General features: G+C 41.4%; 1 protein-coding gene across 1 annotated transcript; it reads right to left on the bottom strand.

Moving 5' to 3' along the window:
• Positions 1 to 205: 205 nt before the first annotated feature.
• On the bottom strand, positions 206 to 26,756 carry LOC129184736 (uncharacterized). The gene is made up of 31 exons (XM_054780979.1): positions 26,230 to 26,756; positions 19,961 to 21,447; positions 19,562 to 19,846; positions 19,375 to 19,479; positions 19,033 to 19,151; positions 18,682 to 18,900; positions 18,496 to 18,583; positions 18,229 to 18,381; positions 15,555 to 15,652; positions 15,068 to 15,240; positions 14,874 to 14,981; positions 14,103 to 14,285; positions 13,836 to 13,970; positions 12,875 to 13,699; positions 12,400 to 12,612; positions 12,101 to 12,319; positions 11,167 to 11,955; positions 10,830 to 11,060; positions 10,526 to 10,696; positions 10,244 to 10,429; positions 9,861 to 10,049; positions 9,174 to 9,367; positions 8,855 to 8,923; positions 8,729 to 8,767; positions 8,109 to 8,171; positions 5,786 to 5,959; positions 2,410 to 2,781; positions 1,822 to 1,944; positions 1,448 to 1,561; positions 1,280 to 1,360; positions 206 to 292 (listed from the first exon to the last, which is right to left on the bottom strand). The coding sequence occupies exons 2-31, from the start codon at positions 21,437 to 21,439 to the stop codon at positions 263 to 265; spliced, it is 7,227 nt and encodes a 2,408-aa protein (XP_054636954.1). The 5' UTR covers positions 21,440 to 21,447; positions 26,230 to 26,756; the 3' UTR covers positions 206 to 262.

Genomic DNA, 26,756 nt, shown 5'->3' with positions numbered 1-26,756 from the left:
AAGTGGATTCTATAAGCTTGGGAGGTGAGGCTTGATGAGCACGGTGCAGCCCTCCTCTACCTACTGTGAACGGAAAGAAAACAAGCACCATCTAGTCACACGTTGCTACTTGGAACTGTGGGTGCAGATTCAGAGGATGTGTGTGTGCGTGCAGCAAGGAGCGGGTCAGTCGGTGAGTGTCGAGTTCTGCACTCCGAGCAAGGAATTTGGAGGCGGGGGTGGGGATGGAGAGTCGAAGGAGAAGCTGCTTGTGGTGATTCAGTTACAATGCTGATGCTCCACCATCTGTGCCCTGCAAAAAATAAATGTGTGCTTGTTTTATTGAACACATCAAAGAATCTTTCCAAGTCATTTACCAATCTGCTATCTGATGGAGACCCCATAATACCCCAGTGTTCATCCTCACCTGACAATATACTGTGTTTTGAATAATGTGGTTTTATGCACATTAAACAATGTAGGTTGTTTTCATGACTGGACAGGACAGTTAAGATAAGATAAATTAATGCCGTATCCATTTAGCATTTTCATATTTGATGCATTTACATATAAGTGGCATAAATTTTTTTTTATAAAGTTCTAAGACTAAAATGTATTCACCTTAACGTACACCTATTTACTTAACATAATCTCACAAAAGTGAGGACACTCGTCACATTTGAGCAAATATTTTATTACATCTTGTCAAAGGACAATACTATAGATATTAAACTTGGATTGAAACTTACAGTATGTTGCCAGCTACTTTACAAATAATGGCTGTGTATGGAGTCACTATCAGTGGATAGGATATCTATAATGCTATACAAGCTTTACACTGACACAACACACTTCCGGCTTTCAAAATAAGAGCGCTGTGGCCTACATCCAGTTTAACTTAAACAAAATAAGGTCGTCATAAAAAATAGCTTACACCAACATTGATGCAGCAAAAAGAGTATACTACTTTTCAAAAGTAAACATCTTTTGTGAAAGTGTACTCCCGTAAAAAGAAACTTCATGACATCTATATTCAAGTTGTATGGTTTGATATTTATATACTGGTTGAAAATAGGCCTGTAAGAAATTCATAGTAATGTTGATAAAAAGTTCATATCATTAAAAAAAATTAATGGAGACGTTCAGACAATACATCCATAAAAAAGTCATGCACACTTTTATGACGCTGCTGAACCGGAATCAAAATCAAAATCATTCAAATTCCAACGATCCCCAACCCTACTGAAATATGAGGGGTGTATTCTTCCTACTGAGGTCATGATGATGGCAATAGTTATACCTGATCATGGTCAATATCACTGTCTGCAGTAATGACAATCCTTTTCTCCACCCGAGTCTCTGAAGAGCCACTTTTCACTATCTGCGTCAGGAAATAAAGCATATAATTAACAGCTTAGTAGTTGGTAAAATGAGCACAGATGAGTACATTGAAATATGTGCAACAGACCTTTGAGATATGTGTAGTCGTGGTTGTGACTGAGGAGCCACTGGTGGTTTCTGAGGTCTGAGAGATGGACACTGTAGTGCTTTCTTTGTCCTCTTCTGTACCATCAACTACGCCCTGAGAAAGACAACAAAAAAATCGACCATGAATGGCTGATGAGAGAATGCTTAAGAGCTGTTTTACCTAGTGGGGAAGTTGAAAAATATGTTCAGCCAATTTGTTAAAAACTGTCCCAGACACACGTTACATGTATCATTTGATGGCTGAACCAGGGTGCTTACAATGGCCTGACTCCTAGCACACCTGCTCACATTTTAGTACTTCTAAATCTTCCTTCAGGCACACGAGCCAGACAATACCTGATACTAAGCCCCTACCTTTGAAGACTCATAGGTGACTGTCTGGGTTGGGACGATAGGGACCTCTGTGGTGGAGATGCCACTGGGTAAGGAGTTGGAGGCAGCTGTGATGGTGACTGTATGGGTCTGCACCAGAGGGGGCTGTGGATGGGAGCATAGCCCCATGAGTGGCTGTTTAACCAGACACATCTCACCCCACAGCAAACCTTTCACAACATGCATGCCTTTTTGGGACATTGCTGAAGGAATTGATTCACAATGAAACAACCCTTTCTTGTCAGTAATTTGTTTTCAAAGAATTCCCTTTCCATCACCAGTGATTACAAAAGGAAACCAGAAAAAACTTGAAGCCAGGATCCCACAAGAGAAAAAACAAGATGGTAAAAGAAGTCAGATGTTTAGAGAGAGTACCATCACCATATCTGAAATCTCAGCACACCACTGTGCGACACCTCTGCAACAACCTCACTTCTATTTGCTCACGTTATCAACAATTCACATTTATTTTCCAATGGTGCTGCAGTGGTGAGCAAGTGTGGCAAACAATGAAATAACACAAAGCTCAAGCAGAGACAGAAAATCAGCCTGAGGTAGAAGAAAGGCTACCTGGAAGCTACGTATGACCTGTGGGCCACCGCTCCTGAAATAGGAAGCAGGAGAAGATCCGACTATGTTCCGTGAGGACTCCAAAAGTCCGGAACCTTCTTCCCCCTGGATGTCATTTAAAGCTTTAGTAGAGAGGTCAGACAGGGGAGGCACTTGTGCCATCTCCACCTGTACCATAGGAACCAGAGAGGACTTGAAAACTATAAGCTTTTCCTGATCACATGGCCTCTCCACTGGAACACCTGGGGCCTCAGCGCTTCGACAGTGGCCCACAGTGGGACTGGACTTGTTGGAAAAGTCCAAAGTGGCGATGGTTTCCTCATGTGCAGCCTTTGCCGCTGAAACACTGCACAGTGGACTAATGCTCACACTCTATGGAAAAAAGGAGAGGGGGTGGGGGGCAGTACATTTAAGTTGGTACCATGGTATACTAGTATGCACATACTCTAGGTAGATTCTTTTTATAAGGTCCTGTTTAGCTTGCTATATGGCAACATGCACAAAATGTAAATAGAGCTTAACAAAACACTGATGTACTGTATAGCAGGTTCATCAATCTGTGGTCACATTAAGACTCAAAGTAGATGTAAGACCAAATAACACACCTTTAGCACACCTAATATTTTATTACTGTTGACACAGAAACCCCTTTTCCAAAGTTGCTATCATATTTCTCTGTATAAACTACTATATTGTGCTGCTTACTGCTTAATTTGTACTTTGACCTATCACATTGATAAAGCTATTTCATTCCCGTGTTAGATGTAGAGAAAAACATAACAAATGTGCTTTTTAATGACTTTTTCTTTATATAATATGACTGACATATCATGGAACCTCCAAAAGCCATAATTTGGAATTAGGATAATATGCCTCAAAGGTGGAGCAAAACTTTGAGTTTTGTCAGCCAAACCTAACATAAGTAAAGGTCTGGATGTTCAGCACAATACAAACCGCTATTCATTTTTAAAATGGCATAAACAATTTCATTTTAACAAGCTACATACATTGTGGCTGAGAGCATAAGTAGTTTTACTTTATTTCAATTTCATTATACAATGATTAACTTCTCTTTACACTTATATTACATTTAAGAATGTTAAAAATGTACTTGGTTATAGAGGTTGGTTGGGTAACTTGGAAGTCAACATGTCACAAAATGGATTGTGTTCAACTTTGGAGGTTCCACTGTGTCAGTTTAATAAAAGTAAATTAAAATCTACATGATACATTGCATACTTGCATAACAAAATACAAAATGCATAAATACACAACCAGTGGAGTGTATATGGAATGCCTTTATTCTTTGGTCATGCAACAGGACCCATGCAGTTGTTATATACTGCCTTGCCCAATAATTGTGAAGGACAAGTATGTTGTAAAATTTAGCTGCCTCAAGGATTCTCATCACAGAAATTATGCACTGTGACAAATATTGACACCAAATTTAACAGCCAACATCTACAATATTGTAACAAGCTCAAAGATTAAATACAGTTATTCCCTTACTAATCAGCTTATCCAAAAATCTTAAAAACACTCGACAATACAAAGTCACACTCACAATGTGTATAAAAGTATGTAAAAGGGATGTAGACAGAGAATAGAAGACCTGTGGAAATGTGTTATTATGTAACATATAAATAATGAGCCCTATAGAAATCAGAGAACATGTAGAAGGAAGAGTAGTGGATTCAATTCCAGTGCTAATCAGTCTTGAGAATGAGTCTGTTTGGGAAATGGTACGGTATCAGGAAATGGAAAAGGTGACAGTCTTATTCCAGAGAGGGTACGGAAAAAAATGGTGGCTTCTCAAGTGGTGCGGAGGATGAAAAAAATGAAGAAAGCTACAGTGATGTCGGAGAAGAGGCGGTGGAAGGAGAAGAGAAAGCGAGAGACTGATGGCAAGGTGATTGGGTGCTGTCTCCGCAGGTCACACTCACACCTGTGTGGGACTTCCACAGGGTCCAGAAGGCCCCTCAGCTGCGTTTGGAGTAGAAGTCTAGCAGGGGGCCGCGCGGGAGGCGGGTGACAAACTGAAGGGGGGGTTGGGGAGCAGGGGAGAGAGATGAGAGGGAGGAATTTTGATGGCAATTGAACTTGAAAATAATGTAGGTAGGTATTTGTAAGTTTGAAATTTAGTTCAGCATTATCAATGACAAAAGTGTCTGAGTGACTTCGATTGCAGGTCTTGTTATTCCAAGAAAGGAAAAATGTGCAAGTAAAGACGGAAAGCCATGCTAACTAGTACCATCTTATGCAGGAACATTATTTTATGCTATCTATAGCTTGTCTGCACAATTAGTGATTTGTTCCATTAAATGTATTAAGAATGAGTGTTATGCAACTGCCCACTGTAATTTAATCTGGCTATATTTGTTCTAATTCCCCTGCTGACTTTTGATTGTTCAGTACAACACAGATGGGTTCAGAAAATGTGATTTTGTTTTTATAAAAAACAGCGCACACGGGAAGCAACATTAAAACGTGTCCAATATGAAACTCCATCTGTGAGACTATGTTGGAGATATGCTCTAAATCACATTAATGTAAGAAGCAATACAGGATTACTATTTATCCTCGCAATGATTTTGTTGCTGTCTAGAAGGGTTATAATTACTAACAGAGTTGTGAGTCAGACCTTGTCTTTTCAGGCACATACAATTTGAGGCTTGGAGAAAGCAGCAGTAAAATGGCAGTGGGAAAGCAGTGGGAAGTGGGAAGAAAGAGTGCGAAGCAAACACATTAAAACAAAAAAAAGTATGAGGAAGGAGGGATAGAGGAGAGCAGGAAGGGTCAAGTCTGCTCTGTGCCAAAACGTGCAACGCTTGCAGTTAGGGCGTCATTCCCCGCTGGCATGCGCCACATCTGTCATGCGATGTGGACATGTCAAAAGCATGTGAGTGGACAGCATGTCTCACAGATGCCTCATCCACATGAGACTTTTGAGTGAAGATACAGAAGTGCAGGGCCTATTCAACCAGTCCAACTCCATTCTTCATACACATGCGTGTGCTGCATGTAACATGCCATTGCCATGAAAAGGTCTGAGCATGCGCACGCATTTATCATCAAACAATCAAAGAGGCAACCTTGAGGCTTGACCAAACTGTCATTTTAGTCAAATGATCTTGTGAAATAATCATTTAATGTTATAAAAACTAAAAGTCATCCAAACTGCATATGACTAAAAGCGCACACAATCCAGTGATGCTTTCCAAAAACACAACAACCTTGCGAGTTGCCACGCTATGACCAATCTGATGATACGACACATGCGTATATCCATCAAGTTGAGGGGTTTATAATCTATACTTATGTTTTTATCTATCTTTATTTCTACACAGATGTTTGCTGTTTACTGTGACAAACTTACCCCATCTGCACTGGGCTGGCCATTGACACCCACAGAGCGTAATGGAGAGTGTGTGGACAGACGCTTGTCCCATTCACTGGGCCTGGACTCTGGCACGGCTTCCATGAAGTTCCTCTTCAGCTCACTGATGCTGGCGTGATGCCTAAGCAGGTCCTCCTGTGGCTTATCAAACTCCTACATTGGGAAAGGCCAAGAGGAGAGAGGGAGGAACGCCAGTAGAGTGGAGGTGTGGATGGGATCAAAACAGGTGGTCCAAAAAAATAACAAAAATAACGTGGGGGAAGGTGTACAAAGTGGGGAAGGGAGTAAATGGGAAGGTGGAGAAATTCGGAATATTGAAAGTTGGGCATAATGAAAGGAGAGGAAAAAAGAAAAGTAAAAAAAGGATTAATAAAACTGGTGGATATTGTTCCCAGAGGCTTGTGCCTAAATATGATTAAATAAGCAAAAGCGGAGTTAGTGATTCTAGGCGAACACACATGAGATGGGCGATATTTTAAGTGTTTTAGATCATGTAACTCAGAGACTCATTGAACGACGCCAAAGTTCTCCGACTTGTTTGATTTACGATAGTCCAAAGTCAAGATTTGTCAAACAGAGTATAAGGTATAAGCTTTAAATCACATGTTTAGAGCATAGCATGATGCTTGCAAATCAACAAGCAAGAGGGTGAAAATATCAGTCATAATACAAGTAACAGAACATGAAACCCCAGGGAAAAAAAACTCACAACAAACCTGTTTGATTCAACACAAAAACACACAAATAATACTGAACATTTAGCATCAAGTTGATCTTCACGGATGTGTGCAAACACACATATAATCATACACACTACATATGTACTGTAGTCAAGGCTTTAGTAATGAAAGAGAAGTGTTATCATTACTCACTGTGATGCCAAAGAGCAACTTAATGTTAAGTGTCACCAAATACATATTTTTACATTAAAAAGATGTATGACAGGGTATCATTTTTCAAAATTTCAGGACTCCAGTTGCTGAGTTTTAAATTGCAAAATTGCTTTCAGTGCATTACTAGCAAATTAGAAGATTAGATGGAAGTAGGGCTGGGCGATATGGACCAAAACTCATATGCTAATATATTTAGGCTGAATATTGATATACGATATATATCCCAATATTTTTTCCGCAAAGTGAGTTTAGACAATATCAAAGCCAAATATACGTGCAAAGTTGTTTTACTCAAATAAATAATTCACATGAGGATGTTTTTGAGGTTTTACAGCTTCATGCAAGGTGTACATTACAAAAATCTTATCTAAAAATAGCCGCTAAAATTAAGTATGCCATTTGAACAGTAGTATTTTTTTGGTAAACATTTTTTGAAGACACAAACACGTCCTGATTTTGTGCCAGGAACACCAACCTCTCAACTGCACCAGGCTTAATATTAACTGTCTTACTTCCTTGTACATTTGTGGTAGAGCTTGTCGTGCTAAATAATTGTGACTGCGAAGCTCGCTGGACATCGCAAGTCCATTGTTTTGAAATACATTTTTTCCACTGTTGCAACGGGACCATATCTTCAGCAATGTGATAGGACACCACTTTGTTTTGTGGCAGGAGTCGTGCAGCCAGCACGCAGCTTCACACATTTCTCATATTGGAGTTTGTGCCAAGTTTTAAGGAGGCAAAAAAGATTTTTTTTTAATGCTCTGAATTCAAAGTACCTCCAAATTACTGAGCTGCAACGGAGTATTAGGGCGCATTCTGACTAATTCTTCCACCACAGACGCTGTCGCTTCGACTGAGCAGCCTGGCTTCTGCTCCACCCTTCTCCCTCCTCTTGCATGCATGGCCAGGAGCTCACTCAGTGCAGAGAGATATGGGAGATACAGCCCAAATCCAGTCTACATCGATATTAACGATATGGTTGTTTTTGATATCGTGTAAATATCGATATATCGCCCAGCCCTAGATGGAAGGATAAAATGATGTGAAGCAGAAAAGCAGAACAGGAGAATACTGATGATCTAGAAAGATTAGAGAATAAATATGCAGCTTGCACGCTGTCCCTCACTAACCTCAACTAGATGGGGATAGTTATATGACTTCTAAAAGTACACTCAGTGCAATTATCAAGAACAATTGGTATTGGTCTTCATTTCAACAGCACTCTCCTGAGACAAGTGGATTAGAGCCGCCATAAACACACATTTGTTAAGTAATCTACACGTCCAATCAGAGAAGCTGATGCGAGTTAAAAATAGTCATGCAAGCGTGATATGAAAACAGCAGCCAGTGCATCAAAAAGCAAGAAAACACAGCAAGAGACTGACATCTCCAGCAGGGATACAAACCTCCAACATTAAAAGGCTATGTCTGATATAAATTGAGTCTCCCTCAATTTTCTTAGCTCTTTTCTGTGAAAAATGAACAGAAAAAAGGGTGTGTGTCAGGGTGTCAGTTTCCGTGTGTGTTGGCAGCTACCTGCTGCACCTCAGACATGCACACTATACAGTTTAAATGTTCATTTCAAAGATGAGATGCAAATCTACATGCAAAAAGGTTGGACTGGTATTCTAGTCTGAAGTTAAATTAAGAAACAGGGACTTGTGGAGTGACACTAGTTGTGATAAAACACAAGTTGTCATGATCTACAGTACGTCAGTAAAGTCAACAGTGGATAAAATCATGCATGTGCATTTCAGGGTTATAACAGCATGCAGTGAGGAAATTAGTGTTAATAAATGGCTCATGAGTGTAGAATCTTACGGTTATACTAAGTTCACAAGGGCTAGCAAATAATGATACCACAGTATCTACCCGTTGGTACGTCATTTAAACTTATGTCCTGAACTTAATATGGGCTAGCTATATGGAAGCAAATGAGAAAAGGATGGAAATAGTCTTTCAGGTGGAACTCATCATTACAAATGGAGAAATGACTGCGGAGAACACACGAGGCTAAGAATCTAACCTTTCGTAATTGCACCACTTCCGTACTCGCCACCTCAAACTAGGATGAGAGAGGGAGACATGTTAGCATATCCCCCTTCTTGTCTTGAATGGAAACATGCCTCTGAGGCCGGTGTTTGACACTAACCTGAATGTCCCCATTGATGGAAGGGGTCAGTGAGGATTCTACGGATCTGTGGTCCCTCCACACCACTGACTACAGCAGCAAGAGACACAGTTCAGAACAATCTGTGCTTGGTTGTTTTGCATCTATACTCATGAAAATGTTTATCAAGATGTATCCAGTGGTTGTTATTACCACCAAACAAAAATATACCCAAGCTATCACTATTTTCAAGACATCTCAGGAAACATTTAACAAGCACCAGCTTTTCAAATCAGCTCATACTGAAATGGATACTTTTTGGAAAAATGAAACAGTAAAACATAAAAGTAAAATAAATAACCTTGTCCTCGGTTTTTGATGGCTCAATCGCTTCTAAAGTGACCTCGAGTGTCCTTTCTTCTTTGATGGTTGTCCTGATTGGAGTGGAGGTCTGGGGCTGTTCCAATGGAGCCATGGGGATTCCGGCCTCTGCCAGAGCAGCTTGGGAGAAGACTGGAGCGCTGACAGGACGGGTACTCTTCTGTGTCACCACCACTGAACAATACAGACAAATCATAAGGGGGATGGTTACAAAAAACAGCATTGAAATACTGACACAGCCATCATCAAATAAGTACCACACACAATTTCCAACATGCCAGAATTATACTAAAAGTCGCAAGCTTCCGAGAAGGGGCCGCATACTGCAGGAGTATACTTTACCTTGAATTCTCTCTCACTTGTCGTCACTTGTCGTCTACTTCAAGACTTGTGGTCTTGAAGTAGACGACAAGTAAATAACCAGCAAGTTGAAAGAATAAAAGAATGCAGTAAAGTTCTTGTAATGATGTTAGGAAGCAAAGAGCTGACTGAAGCGATGAGCATTGAGATTATGAAGCAATATTTCTTCAATCTGCAAAACAAAGTGCAGTAAGACATCCGCAGGTGATGGCTCAACGATCATCCATCCTGACTCGATGTTAATAAGCGTCAAGGAAAGCAGAACCATGTTCAAAAGTGTAAAATTAATCCCAAATAGGCAAACTACCTGACTTTCTGAGGCCAGTGTCTAGTAGAACAAACCAATCATCATCAACACGAGTGTGTTTAAGGGGAGGTCTTTCTTCCAGGATCTGTTTCTCAAATTGTGGTCTTGTCTCAAAAACAGGAATCCTCGTTTTGACCTCAGCAGTTCTTGGAACTTCTGCCGGGAATCGGATGCGCTCAGGGACAGCAACTAATTATTAATTTCACACAATATCATGAAACACATTAGAAAACAATACACAAATAATTACAGCAAATTTGAGCAACCCTAACCTCCATCAAACATTTGAAATACCAAATAGCTGCCGCTTAATAAGGAGGTAGTTTGTCATAGAACAAACGCAAATCGTTGCATACGTAGTAGGACTGGCCATCTAAATATACCTGATTTTTTCTGAGCCACATCCAGAAGAATACACCAATCATCCTCCACCTGTCTCTCTTTTGGACACGGCTGCTGCCGTGACGGCATCTCCTGCACAATAGTAATTCTCTGCAGTGAGCTCTTCTCTATAACTGCAAACCCTTTTGATGATGCTACATCAGGATAGCTTCTGACAGGTTCAGGCACTACAGTAGAATACAAATGAAAGGTGAGCTCAGGAAACCTGACTGAAACCTGAAAAGATCTCTACTATTGTAATGTGATGTAAAATTGGTAAATACCTGGTGCTTTTTCTGCAACATCAAGGAGTACAAACCAATCATCTTCCACCTCTCTTGGCCATGGTGGTTTAATCTCAACAAACTTCACTGGTGGCCTCGCATCTTCTACGCTGTATTTTGGTTTTGGTCCTTTGAGTGCCACCACATCCACAATATGCTCAACCACAGCAACTAACACAGAAAGAAATTAATATTCTTGCTGCAGTTGCTGATTATAAATTAAACTCACATAACTACATAATATATTTGTCATTCATATTTTTTCAACCATTACTTGGATGGAATTTAAGTGCATCAATAATACCTGATGGTACAGCAGCAGTCTTTTCTGTGATGATATCAAACAGGACAAACCAATCATCTTCTCCTTCCCTTCCTGATGTTGGTCCAACAGGGCTCGGTCTCATTTTCGATAAACGTGTCTCATCATGCCTGCTCTCACCAATTACCATCTTGTCCCATGTTCTACTTTCAGTGGTTAACACCTCAGTCTCAAATGGCTTCCTCATAGGCAGAGTAATTTCAACAGGAGTGACTGGCACAAGCAGACAAAACCAAAGTGAGGGGAGTGTTTTTAACAACCGCAATACTATAAGCGCAAATCAGGTGTGTAAGGGCTGGCGCAAACACGAACTCTATACCTGGTGCCATTGCCTCCTCTCGAATAGCATCAAACACAACAAACCAGTCATCATCGTTCTCTGGCTGTGACTGGAATGGCTGCTGTCTCGTCTGGTAAAGCCCAAACTGTGGAAGTTCCTCCTCTGCACGTTTTAATTCACTCACAGGTGCAACATCTGGATCAATTTTACCTGGTATTTGTAGGGTATCTGTTTTAGAATGAAATTTTGAGTTTGTTGGTTTACGGATGTGTGTGAAAAGTACAAAAGAATGACATACGAAGTAGGTACCTGTTGGTACAAAGGTTATTTCTCTGGGACCAATATCCAGAAGTAGAAACCAGTCATCATCGCTATTGACAACTGGTTGGACTATTTTCTGCTCTGGATGTATTTTCTTATGAGCCTCTATTTTATGGACCATTATCGTTTCTATTTCAACCTCCACTTTTTCTTCAGTCAGAGTAGAAATGCTTTTTTCGGGGTCATCATGCACAGCCATTGTCACTTGGCAAAAAGAATGTTGTAAAGAAATTAAACCATCGATGGCTTTATGCAATAAGAAAGGAGGAAAGTCAGCAATACCTGGAGGCACAAACTGTGTTTCTCTGGTGGGAACATCCAGAAGTAAAAACCAGTCATCCTGAATTTCTCTTATACCCTGTGACAGCATTGTGACTTCTCTTAAGCTCAGATCATCTTTTATTTCAGTTTCTTCCACTACTCCAATCGCCAGGGGTTTGTCTCTCATTTCAACTTCTGTCATGTCAGCCAGAGAGACGTCATCTTTACCAGGCACGTCAAACGTAACTATAAAAAAAAATAAAAATAAAATAAAATAGATACAAATCCTCAGATGCTACACGTTGCAGAGAGGCTAAGAATGCCAGCAAAGCTCAACGTGGCTGCTTGCTTTAGTGAAGGTGTGAAGCAATGGCAGGGATTTCAGCAATACCTGGTTGTACATAAGTTGTTTCTTTGGGAACAACATCCAGCAACACAAACCAGTCATCATCTCGCTCTTTCACCACGTGCTGTCTGATTTCTTGAAGATGTCTTGGTGGCTCTTCCCTTCTCTCTCTCTCTTCAAGTGGCACCTCCCTAATCTCCTTGTACATTTCAACCACAGACACCAAACTTTCTGCCTCGATCGTGTCTTGTTCCGTAAAGTTAACTGACATGAGTAGAACACGGATGAGCATGAGAACAAGGGACGAGCGAGTTTGGAAAGCAGCACACAAAATTCAGCTGTACCTGGTTGGACATAGGTTGTTTCTTTGGTAACAATATCCAGCAACACAAACCAGTCATCATCTCTTTCCAGAACGGTCTGCGGTTGTGGGAACCTCTTTTTTGTTATCGATGACTCTTGCGGTATTAAGATCCTTTCATCATCATATATTTTAACCGCTGCTTTTGAAGTGAAAAACTCCCCCTCATCCAAATCAACACGCTCCACTGATGTGACTGAAAAAAAGTAAAGAAAATTGGGGGGGGGGGGGGGGGGGGGGGGGGGGGGAGTTGCTACAATGCTCAAAAGAAAGCTAACATGGCTAATAAATGCAACAAATTAAACTGACAAGAATTTTGTTTTAACAAAATTAGCATCGACTAGGAAAGCAATCACACCCTAAGGTTTGCTCCAGAGTCAAAACTTAACGAAAACCAATTAGCTCTATAGAAAGACTTAAGCTGTTCAGTTCACAATGACATACAGTACATACTGTACCTGGTGGTTTGACAATAGCCGTGTATGGTGGACGGTCAAAAAGCGTGGCCCACATATCCTTTTCTTCTACTAGTTGAGATCTATTTTTAACATCAAGCATCTCCATAACACTCTCAGCTTTCTCCTCTTTTATTTCTGTCTGCAATCGAATATCACCTAACCTCTTTTCGGACATCATCAGCTTTGCCTCGGCGTCTTTTTTAGCATCAGGCTGCTGCTGGTCTACAAATGCAACTCTCTTCTTAGTCCTTTCCACTCTATGGTAGGTTACCCCAGGAGAGGGAATGACTTGTGGAAGACTAAACTTCTCCTCCATCTCATTTTGCCATTCCTCTTCCAGCTGACGAAGCTTCTCTCTCAAGCTACTGTCAAACAAACTGGCATCCTTTGCCTTGTTTTTACTGTCCACCTTAGTCTCCTCTTCCGCTGGTAAAAGTCCTTTTAAAAACACCTCCTTTATTTGCTCCTCTAATTCATCCACCTCTTCTCCGTCATTACTTTTCCTCACCATCATCACTGAATGTTTCAACACATTCCAAGTTATAGCTTCACTTTCTTTTTGTAACTGTTCCTCTTTTAGTTTGGCAACTTCTCGTTCCCCTAATTCTTCTTCTATGACTTCCTGGATCCTATCTGCCATTTCATCAACTTCTTGGAGCCTCTCTTCTAAATCCCTCACTTTCCTCAGCCTCCTTTCCAAATCTTCCATCTCTTCTAGGTTGTCCACCAACATCACCATCGCCTCTAGCCTTTCAGTGATCTCCTTATCTGTCAATTCTTGTTCTGTAACACACTCAGTCTGTTCATCCTCCACCTGGATCTGGGCTGCAGGGAGGGGAAGAGGTAAGGACTATAAATCATTAAAAAGGCCAATAATGCACATTATGTCAATACATATGTAAATACATTATGTAAATACATTGTCTGTTCGGAAATCATAATAGCACACAGAGTGACTCACGCTGAAGTTTATCAGCATACTCATTGAATGACAGGCTGGGAGTTCGGTCACAGTAGCGAAACCAATCACGGTGCTGTTCCTGTGCTGGTTGCAATAGTCTGTCAACAGAGCTGACGTCTGCCAAACTGAGCTTAGCTGACAAGATGAGACGGAAAATAACGTAAACCAAATAAGAAAGCAGAAAGTGAAATGTTCTGTAAACGCGTATTTATGGAAAATTAAAGAACATCTGATCATGCTGCTAGCAGGTATTACAAGTGCTCATACCTGGTTGTTTCACAAAATCAAAAGATGGGGAAAAAGGAAAAGAAGGATGTCGTTTGAGCAGAGTCGACCACTCATCTTTCTTTCTAGTTTGCAGTTGTGCATCAGATGAAAGCTCCCACCATGGCGGACCACCTTCCTGAGTGTTCCAGGACTGAATAATTATCTGCTCAGAGTGACCTCTGGCTGTAAAGAGATGATGATGTGATGGAATTATGTGTGATGATGACCATGGGAGAACATTGTGCTTCAAGGCACATGAAAGGCTTTGTGAGTCCAGTAAGCGAAAGTTAGTGAGCTCAATAAGGGCTTCTAATACTGCTACACAGTACAGATACTACATCCAAAAGGGCAGCCAATGCTGTCATCGCAACCTGTTTTTTCAATAACAGACAGACAATCAGGCAGAGAGAGTTACAAAGCCGGGTAGCCAGGTTAAGATGCTGAGCCTGAAGCAACAACCAAAGACATTATATAACAAACATCAAACTGCATTTGAGCAAGCCAAAACAGAAGCCTCAAGTAACAGCAGCGTCAAAGTTGATATTCAATAAATATGCGTTGGTGTACAGTGACCAAAGATACCCTGGGATCATGCCAGGCAAAGCTGAACTAGTCACTGCACTGACAAGTTAAACATTCACGCCATAGGTGAAGGGTCTTCCTTGAGAGTGTTAAAGAAGCAAATGAACCATGGATGGAAGCCATATAACCATTAGTGAATCAATGAATGGGGGAAAAAGCACAAGCAAAGCCCCACACAGTTCCAGGTACCTGGAAAATCTAGGAAAGGGTAGGGTTTGTCAGAAGCAAGTATCAACGACCAGTCATCAACCTCAGACCTGGTTGATGCTGTGAGAGTCTGGAGAGTCTCGTCTCCAGCTGTTGGACCGAAAGAAGAGCAGCTTACTGAGTGTCTTTTATGATCAGAGGTTTGTGGAATGCAACGATAGGCGTCCAGTGCATACCTCCATCTAGATTGCGGGAGAGTCGTTTGCTTGCAGAGCGTGTGAACCGAGGGGCCGGGCGGTCGATCATGGAGCTGGCTTGCCGGGTCTGGGCCTGAGTGCGCCCGCTGTACCTGAACTTGGAGCCCAAGACGAGGAAGCGACGTGATGAGGGAGCCTCAATTGTTGAAACCCTGAGGGACAGAAACATTCCTTTAATGTTCACCGACCAGCCTCCCCAATTCACATAGAACATGTTCAATTGAGTCGCACCATATGATTTTGTATTCCACATTTGGCAATATTGCGTAATTTGCCAAGCAACAACTGTGACCCTTCGAGGGTTCATTCTCAGGTTACGTTGAGTGCACGGTAGCTGGTCAAATGGACATGGAGCCAATTTTACGGATTAGGCTGCAGTTAGCCAATTATACAGAGGACAGACCGAAAGGCGTGTTACCAAGCAGGGAAATGACATTCAAACTGGGCAAGTTCAAAGTGTTCTTACCTAAAGAAGGTGTGATGTTCAACGCAGACCTTCCACAACTTCTTCGAGGCTTTGTAGTTGGGCAGTTTGAAGCCGATTGTGCTTTCATACTGCTCTTGCTGAGGGCCAAAAGAAAAAGAATGTTAGAAAAGGTACAGATGGTAGCATTGGGTTGATCACATTAGTCGGCCACACAGCATGAAGCATGACATTTACCCTGAACCAAGGTCGCATTAGCAAATTGTAAATCGGATCCAGTCAAACAATTCAGTTGCTTTAAAAATAATAGCATGACTACTAATATTTAAAGACCCTCTGTTTAAAAAAAAAAAGCAAAAAAAAGGAAAGAGCCACTGTGTCAGAAGATTTACAATTTACACTATCCCTGATTTAACACACGGATTAAAGTAACTAATCCTAAATAATTACCTTTGCTGAACACAAAAGTGCAGAGGCAAGAGGTACTGATTTCACCCCTGGTACTGGTTTTTGTGTTCGTCGTCAGAATCACACAAAAACTGCATCAATGATGTCCAAGAAAATATGTGGATTGGTGCATATCAAGAACTCATGATAGTTTGGTGCGAATTGAAAATATGGAAAGAGAAATTAAATTTCTCTCCTCACTGTCTGAGCTCAGTTGAACACTGTCCAACAATGTAAACGAATATGCCCAAAAATGAAAATGGTACGGGTCTCATTCATGCTCTACTACACTAAACACCACACAATATCAGCCGTGACTTCAAGTCACTACGTGGAGGTGCTTTTAGTGAGGAAGAATTCATTAATAATACATTTTGGTGATGTGATGAAAATGTACTTTTAAGGACAATTTTTAAATTTAGACCACACGGTGGCCTAGTTGTTAGCATGTTGTTAGTCACAGGAGATCTGTAATATCTCTGTGTGAGGTTTGCATGTTCTCCCCGTGTGTGCGTGCTTTTTTTCCGGGTACTCAGGCTTCCTCCCACATAGGCCTGTCAAGATAACAAATTTTGCTGGACTATAATTATTATACTACAAATTATTGCCGATAAACGATATAATTGTCAACATTATTTTGAGACCATTTTTTCATTAATATAATGATAATATATGGCATAATAATGCAAGTACACCGTATCAAAAGCAACTTTAATTTCTCAAAAGTATTTAACATTATAATTGGAATGTCAAGAGCTGTTAAATAACAAAGCTACAAAATACATAAGGAAAAAAAAAGAAGGAAAATAAAATGGGCTCTCAGCCTCTTTTAGCAACAATTGCACTTAAATAAAAATCATAACCAAAAACAATAAAACATTGACCCTGTCTCTGTCAAGAAAAAAGTACGCACAACAATAAAAACAATAAATAAAGTGGAGTATCAAGGCTCTGTAAATAAAATTGCACTTCAACAAATAATGAATATTGGGTATTATTCCTTAACAGGAAGGCTTAATATGTAGCAACACTGTCTGTGAGCGTGCACCATTTTGCGCTGTTTTGTTTATATTTACTTCGCCTCAGTAAGCGTTGACTGTCGGGACGAAGGCTCTGCTGCACCTCGAGTGGCATTTTTTTCCCAGTTGGGAAAACTGTACAGGATGTACAGCAGGGGTCACCAACGTGGTGCCCGCGGGCACCAGGTAGCCCCCCACGACCACATGAGGTGCCCGCAAGCCTGCTTTTCATTCAGGTTTTCAGTTAATAATGAAAGAACAGTAGAAAGAAATGCATTCTGAAATACAAAATGTGAGTTGTGGACACCAGCATTTTGTTAATGTTCAAGCATATTTGTTTTGTTTGGGTTTAAAATAAGCTCTGAAAATAAATGTTACAAAAATGAGTAGCTCTTGGCCATTTTCATTTTGTAAAAGTAGCTCTCACAAGGAAAAACGTTGGTGACCCCTGATGTACAGTATGTGTTTGAGGTGCGCATGAAAGTTGGTCATATTCCTCTTCTTCGTAGCCACCACTTTCCAACAAAGGTGACATATCAGCTCGTCGGTGTTGATGGGCTCACCTTGTTAATTCTGTTTAATACCGAAATATTCTCACATTGGGCTGTGGCATTCGCCTTAGAAACCATCGCTTTTGTGCCTTCATTCATATTTGCGTTTGCAGAGCGAGTCCTTTGTCAGGTGGGCATTGTGAACTGCAGTGTTGTCACTCACTAGCATCTCTGACTCCGCCCATTGGGATAAAGAGATTGAATGACTGACAGGAGGGTTCACTCACTCCGTTCATTCCGCTATAGAACCACCGTGCCCAGACAGAGGCAAGAGTGAACCCTCTTGTCATCCAGCCTGTTTGGTAAAGAGAGAGGAGGAAAACAAACACGCATGCACGTGTCAATATAATCGAGGCCCGCAATTATCGAGTTTGTTTTTATTTATCGTGTGATTAACTGATTATCGTGACAGGCCTACTCCCACGTTCCAAAAAATGCATGTTAGGTTAATTGCCGACTCTAAATTGTCAATACGTATGAATGCGAGTGTGAAAGGTTGTTTGTCTATATGTGCCCTGAGATAGGCTCCAGCAGACCCCCGCAGCCCTAATGAGGATTAAGTGGCATAGAAAATAAATGAAAGAATTTTAAAATTTGAAATGGTTTTATTAAAAATGAACAAAATATGTATTTATATTATTATTAATTATATTATTTTATTAATTATATTATTTTTTTATTTATATTATCGTGATTTACCTCAGATGGCCTGATCTTAATGAAGAAGCTGCTGCGTTTGTAAGAGATCTTGAGAACTTTTGGCCAAGGGAAACGGTTGATTCTCAGCTTGTCCTTATAAACCATCAGACCACTAGAGCAAACCCCCAGCGTAATGTCCACACCATCAAGATCCTGGAAACACAAACAGGGCAAATCCTGCATTTACAACACAAATGCACTGGGGGGCAGACTTTCTCACGCTGTGAGGTCATGGAGTTCAATATGTGTGATATCTGTATAACATACCTTGGCTTGGTGCAGGTCCACACCATACATTGCAAGCTTCTTGGCGTTTTCCAGAAACAACATGTCAGCTTGGGCTGGACTCATTGACCTTTCATACAAAAAAGTGAAACGAAGACCATTATACAGAATCGAAATGTGGTATAACAGATCACATTCTTTGTTTCATAATAGGTTGTGGAGGATTACCTGTATGTGCGATGCAGCTCCATCACCTTGTCCTCCAGCTCTTTGCTCTGTCCAGGAGCAAGACTGAGATCTTTAACATAGTCAGCTGCATGGACTTCTGGGTCATATTCCCCAAGCTCTGACTGTGCTGTGTAAGAGCCCAGCAGGGACAGGGTGACAAAGGAACAGGGAAGAACGCCACTCATGATGTCCTTCCTCAGCTGGAGACACAAATAGTACCTGGAAAATAATTGGGGAGGAGGGAATATCAAGGGTAGTTTTGTATGAGTCATCTGTATCCTAAATATAGTATGAAGCTAAAGCACCGAGGAAATCTCACACTAGCATAAACAACATTTAAGAGGCACTAACCTGGTGAGGTCTTCAGTAAGCTGTGCCGGATCAGGAGGATAGAATTTTATGTTGAACGTAAACTCGTAGATAGCACCTGGAACTTGTTTGCGAATCTCCTTGGTATGTTCCAACCATGTCTACGGTATGAAAACATGAATTACCACAACTCATGGTATATTTCTTGCCAATGCATCCATGGTGAACTTCCTGACAGATGTGCAATCTCAGACCTCGATGCAACTTGGTTTGACAACAAAATCCTTTTATAAAATGTATCAATGTGTAGATTCTCATGAAAGAAGAACATAGCCACTTCAAACTATTCAACAATACAAATGGCAAATTCAGTTAAAAGCTGACCTTGCTGCTTGGTGTTTCCCAGTGAGCAAGGCCAAAGTAATCTTTCTCCAACAGGTTAAGGTGGTCACACACTTTAGTGATGAGCTCCTGCCCTTTAGCGTGTTTCTAAATGAAAAGACAGTCAGGAAAAAATGATTACAAAATAAAACACAGATGCAATCATCTTGTAACGTGCATGGTCACTTACATCAAGCTCACACTCAAATTGAGTGTCATCCAGTAAGGTGACTTTGCACTGAATGGTTTTCTGTCGTTTGGAGCCTTTGACGTCATCGCCCTTCCTCTCTGTCTTCTTTTCTTTAGCAGGCTTCTGCTCTTTCACCTCCTCTTTAGACTTCTCCCCTTCCTTTGCCTCCTTCTTCTGCTCTTCTGGTTCTTCCTCATTCTTCTCTGCACCATCTTCCTTCACTTCTTTGACTTCTTCTGGGTCTTCCTTGATTTCAACTTGCTCCTTGTGTTCCTCTGGAGCTGGCTAGAAGAGTCAGAAAGGGAGAATGTTATAAATGAATAGTTAGACTATTTGGGATCATGAAAGCAGCCCCAAAATAAATACAATAAGAATGATAATATCCAGGTTTGCACTGACCTGCATCTCTGTGCTGCTGAGTGAGTGCTGTTCGGGAGCTGGCTCGGTTTCAGGCTCAGTTTTAAGTTCTGGTTCTGGGGCAGCAATGGGTGCTTTTACTTTCTTTTCACTTGATGCCTTCTCCCCTTCCTCCTTTTCTTTTTTCCCTTTCTCTTTTTTCTTTTCCTTATCTTCTGTCTTCTTTTGGTCGTCTTCTTTCCCTTTCTCCTCCTCTTCCTTTGTGGCCTCCTTTAATTTTTCCTCCTCCTTCCTTTTGGTTTCTTTTAATTTGTCCTCCTCTTTCTTCTTGGCCTCCTTCAATTTTTCATCTTTCTTTTTGGCCTCCTTCAATTTTTCCTCTTCTTTCTTTTTAGCCTCCTTCAATTTTTCCTCTTCCTTCTTTTTGGCCTCCTTCAATTTCTCCTCTTCCTTCTTTTTCACCTCCTTCAATTTCTCCTCCTCCTTCTTTTTAGCCTCCTTGGATTTCTCCTCTTCTTTCCTTTTTATTTTTTCCTCCTTTGCCTTCTCCTCCTCCTCCTTCTTTTTGGCCTTCTCCTCCTCTTTCTTCTTTGCTTTTTCTGCCTCTTTCACCTTTTCGTCTTCCCTTTTCTTCTTATTCTCCTCCTCTCGCTTCTTTGCCCTTTCTTCCTCCTCTGCTTTTCTTTTAGCTTTCTCCTCTTCTTTTTTCTTCACTCTTTCCTCTTTTTCTTTTTTCTTTGCCCCCTTTTTATCAACTTTTTCCTCGTCTTTACGCTCCTCAACAGCCTCTGTTCCTGTGTCTTCTACTTCAGCAGTTGTCTTTTCTTTTGGCTCCAATTTGTCCTCTTCTTTTTCCTGAGCACCCTCTACCTTTGCCTCCTCCTTTTGCTCTGCTTTATTCTCCTCTTCCTCTGATTTCTTCTCTTGTTTCTCTTCCCTTTTTGCCTCAGTAGTTTTCACCTTCTCTGTATCCTTTTCCTCTGTTTTCTTCTTGGCTTCTTTCTTTTTCTTCTTACTGCCCTTCTTCTCAAGTTTTTCTGGCTCTGTCTTTTTTTCCTCTTTTTGTGGTTTCTCTTGGCTCTTGTTGACCTCTTTTGGGTCAGATTTCTGCTCTACATGAGCCTCCTCTTCAGTTTTCACTTTTTCCTCCTTTTCCTCTTCTGTGTTGTCAGTCTTTTCCTCTTTATCCTCCTTTTCCTCTCTTGCTTTCTCTGCCTCAAAGCCCTCTCCTTCTGAGCACTGGGAACGACGCTTGAGGAAAGAGGAAAATAGACGAGAGAGGCCTTTGCCAGCAGAGGTTCTGGTGCGAGGCTTCAGTTGGTCCTCTTCAGGGGAGGATGCTACATTGGCAGGCCCCGGCTCAGTAGCCTGGTCCTGGGTCTTCTTGGCCAACTGCTCCCCTTCTGGCTCAGATGTGGTTGCCTCAGGACTCTGCTTATTCTCAGGTTCGGGTTCAGCAGCACTGGCCTTCTGCTTGCCTTCAGTGTCCGCCTCGCTTGCGGCACTTGCCTCTGTTGTCATGGTAGCCACTGGGGTGGAGAACAAGAAAGGAGTCAGATGTAGAAAAGGTCACAGTGCTGTCCAGAAAGTGACAGAGCACAACGCTGCTGCACTTGAAAGATAACAAACAAGATTAGGATCAATCAGGTTTAATCTCATGCTTCGTAAACATGCCTAACACTGTTTTGCAAACAAATGCAATAAACAACAACACAACACCAATACAGTGAGTTTGTATATGCATGTTAGTGGAACAGAAACGTTTTGCTTTATAATGTTCAATTAACAAGCTTCCGGTTTCACGTCATGTTTCATATCAAGTTTCATGAAAAATTCAGTACACCCCAAGGGGGTTGCCACAAAGAATAATAACTCTTTGTGGCAACCCCTATCAGTTGTGCTCAAAATGCTTTGGAATACTACTACCATATACAGGTATCTGTATGTAATACAGATATCACACATGCCCCTTAAAAGGCACTTTGATTGGTCAGGTCTTGCTCAAATTTTATGCAGCGATTCAAGAGTAGAATCACATGACTATACATGTACGTAACATATAATCACTATTAAAAAATAAGCAGTCCTTGTGTACTTTTCACTTCCCCATTTAAGTGGCGTGGAGCCAACTGTCAGCCACAGACTACACTCCCGTGTTTACACACATTTGCACAGACATTCCACAATACACGCACATGCACAGACAACACACAAAGGCCATCCTTGTTAGATGGATACAGTAGTGTGTTGGTGTTGATATGTTGTCCTGAGTTCACAATGCTCCCTGTTACAGACTCATTAAATCTTCTGAACACAAAGGAGGCATTCTACTCTGTAGGTGCCTATCAGCATCGCTGTCATCTGTGCCAAACTTCAATCATCAACCTATGTAGGTCATCTAAGCAAGCTTCTTCTTCTTCATAAAAAATTACAGCTTGACAAAAGAGAAAAATGCACTTTGATCTTATTACATACTCAAACCCCCAGTGATTGAAAAAAATGTTTTGCATAATTTGCATTAATATTATATTACTTTTACAAAATTTTCTGGATTCTGAATTTCCAAATAAAACTATAACCAACTCCTATTGAAGACACTAAAAGTAAACAAGCAAATGTTTTAGCTCCTGTTTTTAAGAAGTGCTCAGAGAATACCATTAACATCTAGGAAAACGAGCCAAAAAAACGTCAAAATTTCAGTTGTGCACTGTGACTGTTGCAGCCAAGCAGCCTAGCAGTTTAACGAACACGGCTTTGTTGGGGTTGCGGAGAGGGCAGATCTGGCATATTTAGAAAGGTCTTACTAACTGACTAAAGCCTTCGACTGACTGAAAAACTCTGCCAACATGATGCAAACACGCAATCTCAGCTGGCTGAGATGTGTCCCTTTCAGTACCTGTGCACTGTTTCTCAGCTGTGTCTTGCCTAATTGCTTACTAATGTTGCACTGTGTCCGTTTCCTCCATGTGTAGTTCAAGGCTTGCCCTGCCATGTAGAGGTTGGGGGAGGGGAGATGCTAGACAGGCAGACAGAGGGGCAGGCCAATCTTCCAGATGTACAGGGCTGTCCAAAAGGGTGCAAGCTTGGCCCACTATACCATGCATGCACATCCCATTAGAACTGCAGGACACCAGGAGAGGAGGAGGGGGTACACACAGAAACAAAATCCTCTTTAGCCCTCCCATTGTTTGTGTCCAGTGACCAATAACTACGCTGCACTCTATAACTAATCCCCACTACCCTTCCCCCCCAAAGAGACCCTCCATAGGCCTTTTCCCCAGGTCACCACACACACTCACATAGATAGTATGCATCAGTGCTCACAGGCTCCACTGGGTCTTTTAATGCTCTGTCATCTCAATTCTGATTGTCAGGAAGCAGACATGCTCCTAATGGACCAGCTGAGCTTGTGCCTGCTGCCTCCTCCATTTTGTGTTGCCTATCTAACATCTCAGCTATCTGCCAGCTGAGCAGGGGCTGACTCCCATCACTTGACGGATGGAGATAACAGCAGCCGCACCAGTGCACAATCAATCAATCTCTTGTTACAGGATGCTTTTGCTGCCATGGAAGAAATGATATAAAATGCTGCTGTACTGTAAAGACAGAAAGCTGCCTCCGATACTACATTATTAGTCTCTCTAATGAGCTATATTACTGATGAAGTAGGCCACCCTCTAGCATAAATGACTGTTACCCCAACTGGAAGACTGTAATGGAAACGTGATGAGACTAATCTACTGGAGAATTTTGTTTTCAGAAAATCGTTTAAATTGAGAACATGCTCTTGAAAGTACTTATAAAAGTTGTTATATTGAACCAGCTACAAATTTGCTAGTGATGTTTGACAGCTGTTGTGACCTAGTGTGTGCAAATGTAAAATGAAGTGAGACAGAGGGCTGATTGAGGAAGAGCCTTGACAGGAGGAGGAGGTGGTAATGTATATAAATAGCTACATGCGCTCAAGATGCTGGGACTCATTAGTTAGCCTTTACAGACAAGCTCACATCTATTTATGTCCAGAGCATTGTTCATGGCACGCAAATGCACGTGTAATGTCATGCAAATACTTTAATGATATTACAGCTCCTTTTGCAAACATGTATGGCAATGGTGATACAAGTTCCTAACATACGCTACAATCGTATATAAAAAAAACTAAAAACACAGCAATATGAAGAAAGCATGTTTCCTGGCCACTCGGAGTAGGCTTAAGGAATTAGAAGGAGTTTAGAGTTAATCAGGCCCAAGTTACCAAGTGAGATTATCTCTACCTGCCTGCTTCCAGTGGCTATCTCACTGGCTCCATGAACTCAGGACTCTCTAGCAACCCTTCTGGATGTGTGTAAGCATCTTGGTCTGTGTTGGTGTGCAAAAAAAAAAAAAAAAGGCGATGGTGAAGCACAGAGGCGATCAGCTGCACTGATTCACAGTTTTAAGTGGCGCTCTGCCCACCTGGCTAAAAACCAAGAGAATTAGGAGAACTAAGCTGAAGGCCAAGATATTTGTCCTCTGACCACATGGTGGCTCCAAAAATATTAACCTTGCTTAGTAAACACACAGTGCACACATGCCAACATACATAACACGTGACTAGCTCAGCTGTACTGTACAGCTGTACAGCTGTAACGCAAACATGCGTGCCCAACATCACCTATTTACTGCCATTATAATCTAAGTGGAAGATGAGCCTGTGAAAGAGGCACAAGGACATTAGAGGACTTTGATGCTGTCTGAGATTATTACAGGTTTATTTTAGTCTGGTCTAGTGTGTAAACCTATCCAAAGCCAGTTCTAAAGTAATCAATACACACAGATGGCTTGTGCTGCCAATAGTGTAACATGAACCACCATGGGAAATGAATGAAGCAGCCTGATTGATTTAGTATAGTCGCCCTCTAAGTGATTCAAAAACCAAGACTGCTCCAAATAATAGTGTGCATTAGAGCACTGAAGGACTCTTTCAGACATGGAACATCATGGAATCTTTTGTGTCCAGATGTCGGGATTTACCATATGCCAAATAGATTATCAAAACAAAAAAATGCTACATATGAATGCTTGGATGCGACTTACGTGCTGAACATTATGACAGTATAAATTTGGATTAGATTTGCTGAGTGAGTGTATCTGTCATTCACAAGTAAAGGAGCAGCAGACATGGAGTGAATGCATGTGGAGTCTGTTTATTGAGCACAACACAGTAGTATTCTAACTGCTCAAACGCATCATAACTCCTAAAAGAGGATTAACAGCAGCAAGCTCCTATGGGACCTCAATGACCTCACTCTCACACAGCAGAGCCACAAACATCCTTCAGAACCACCCTGGCAACTCCATGCTCTCAACGCTGCTGATTCAGCAATATACAGATGACCCCGAGCACCATCACGTTGTTTCTTAACCTCGCTGTTTATCCTTGCTGGCCGTTGAACCGTGTGAACCCAGCCTGCCTCCGCCTCACGCTCCAAGCGCCATAGCTGCTTCATGAAAGATGATCTGACTATATTCATCCAACGGTAACCTCAATGGAGATGAGCCTTTTTGCATGAATTTCTCTTCAAATGTGTCGTGAGAGAGTGAGGAAGAGCAGGCATACATTTTTATATGCCACCCTCCTAGTGAGTGTGTGTATTTTTAACCCATCTCTCCTCTTGGGGGTGAAACCACGTCATGTCAAGCAGAAAATTTAATTCAATAGCAGGGGCATCTTTGAGTCAGCCTGAAAAATAACTGCACGTCAAATATGTTTTGCGGAACACCACTTATGTAAGATGGCAGAGACTAAATGGACAATCATATAACAACATATTCTTAATTTAGAATGATCTTCGTATACATCATGGAAGAACATTAAAAATGCTGTGATTTAATTACCATGTGCATGTGCTGTATCACCAGAGAATCATGGATTCTAATTTAGCAGGTGAATATTATATTGCGTGCAAATGCATGTCTTTGCAGAAGAGGAGTGGAAAGGTGCGCCCCCAGCCATGTTTACAAAGACAACTCACATGTAGATGGCGACTACTTCTGATTTGTGTGGGATGACCACATAAATGGCTATGTAACGAGCCGAGTCATTATATTTTCACAACAAAATTGTGTAAATTAAACAACAATTGAGCGTACACCGCGTTTCATGTTTAACTTTTGCCCTCAAATTACAGCGCAGATATGAGCGGGTAGTGTCGCACCAGCGTGCGGCGATTTAAACAATCCCCAGTATGAAAATGGCGCCGAATGTGCGACGAAACAAAATAAACAAACTCAGCCGTCAGCATCACCGTCATCTTTACATTCGGACTCACCTACTGCGGGTTAGGCATCAACGGGAAAGAGCAAAAGATAGCACAAAAGAGTCCCCCCAAAAAATCCAGTATTCGTCACGTTTACAAGACGAACAATGTTCAGGAGACACGCATGCTTTGTTGTGTTCGAGGTGTCCGACGCTCGTAAAAGGGGCGGAGCTTTCACTCCACAGGCTTGGACCCCACTCAGGACCGAGCATGCCACATGCAAGGTGCACGCAACTTACTATTCAGTCAACCTTAAATCATCCATTGTATTTTCATTCCACCTCTATTTCATGAAATCAATAAACAAGATTGATCTCTTAGCTAGCTACCTACCTATTTATCTAGGAAGTCACACGCACACACACACACACACACACACTATCTCGTCACGTTCTCGCTCATTATCTGCAACAATATGCAAAGCTGCTGAGACAGCTCAGATTTCTATTTACTGTTCTAAAACGATAGACGTCACACATTTAAATCAACACACAATAAAGCTCATTAAAAAACAACCACAAATGACTTTCATCCAAAAG

Source organism: Dunckerocampus dactyliophorus, chromosome 7 (genome assembly GCF_027744805.1).
Source record: "Dunckerocampus dactyliophorus isolate RoL2022-P2 chromosome 7, RoL_Ddac_1.1, whole genome shotgun sequence".
Taxonomy (NCBI): Eukaryota; Metazoa; Chordata; class Actinopteri; order Syngnathiformes; family Syngnathidae; genus Dunckerocampus; species Dunckerocampus dactyliophorus.
Note: the sequence above shows the minus strand (reverse complement) of the source record. Positions and strands in the feature narration are given on the sequence as shown.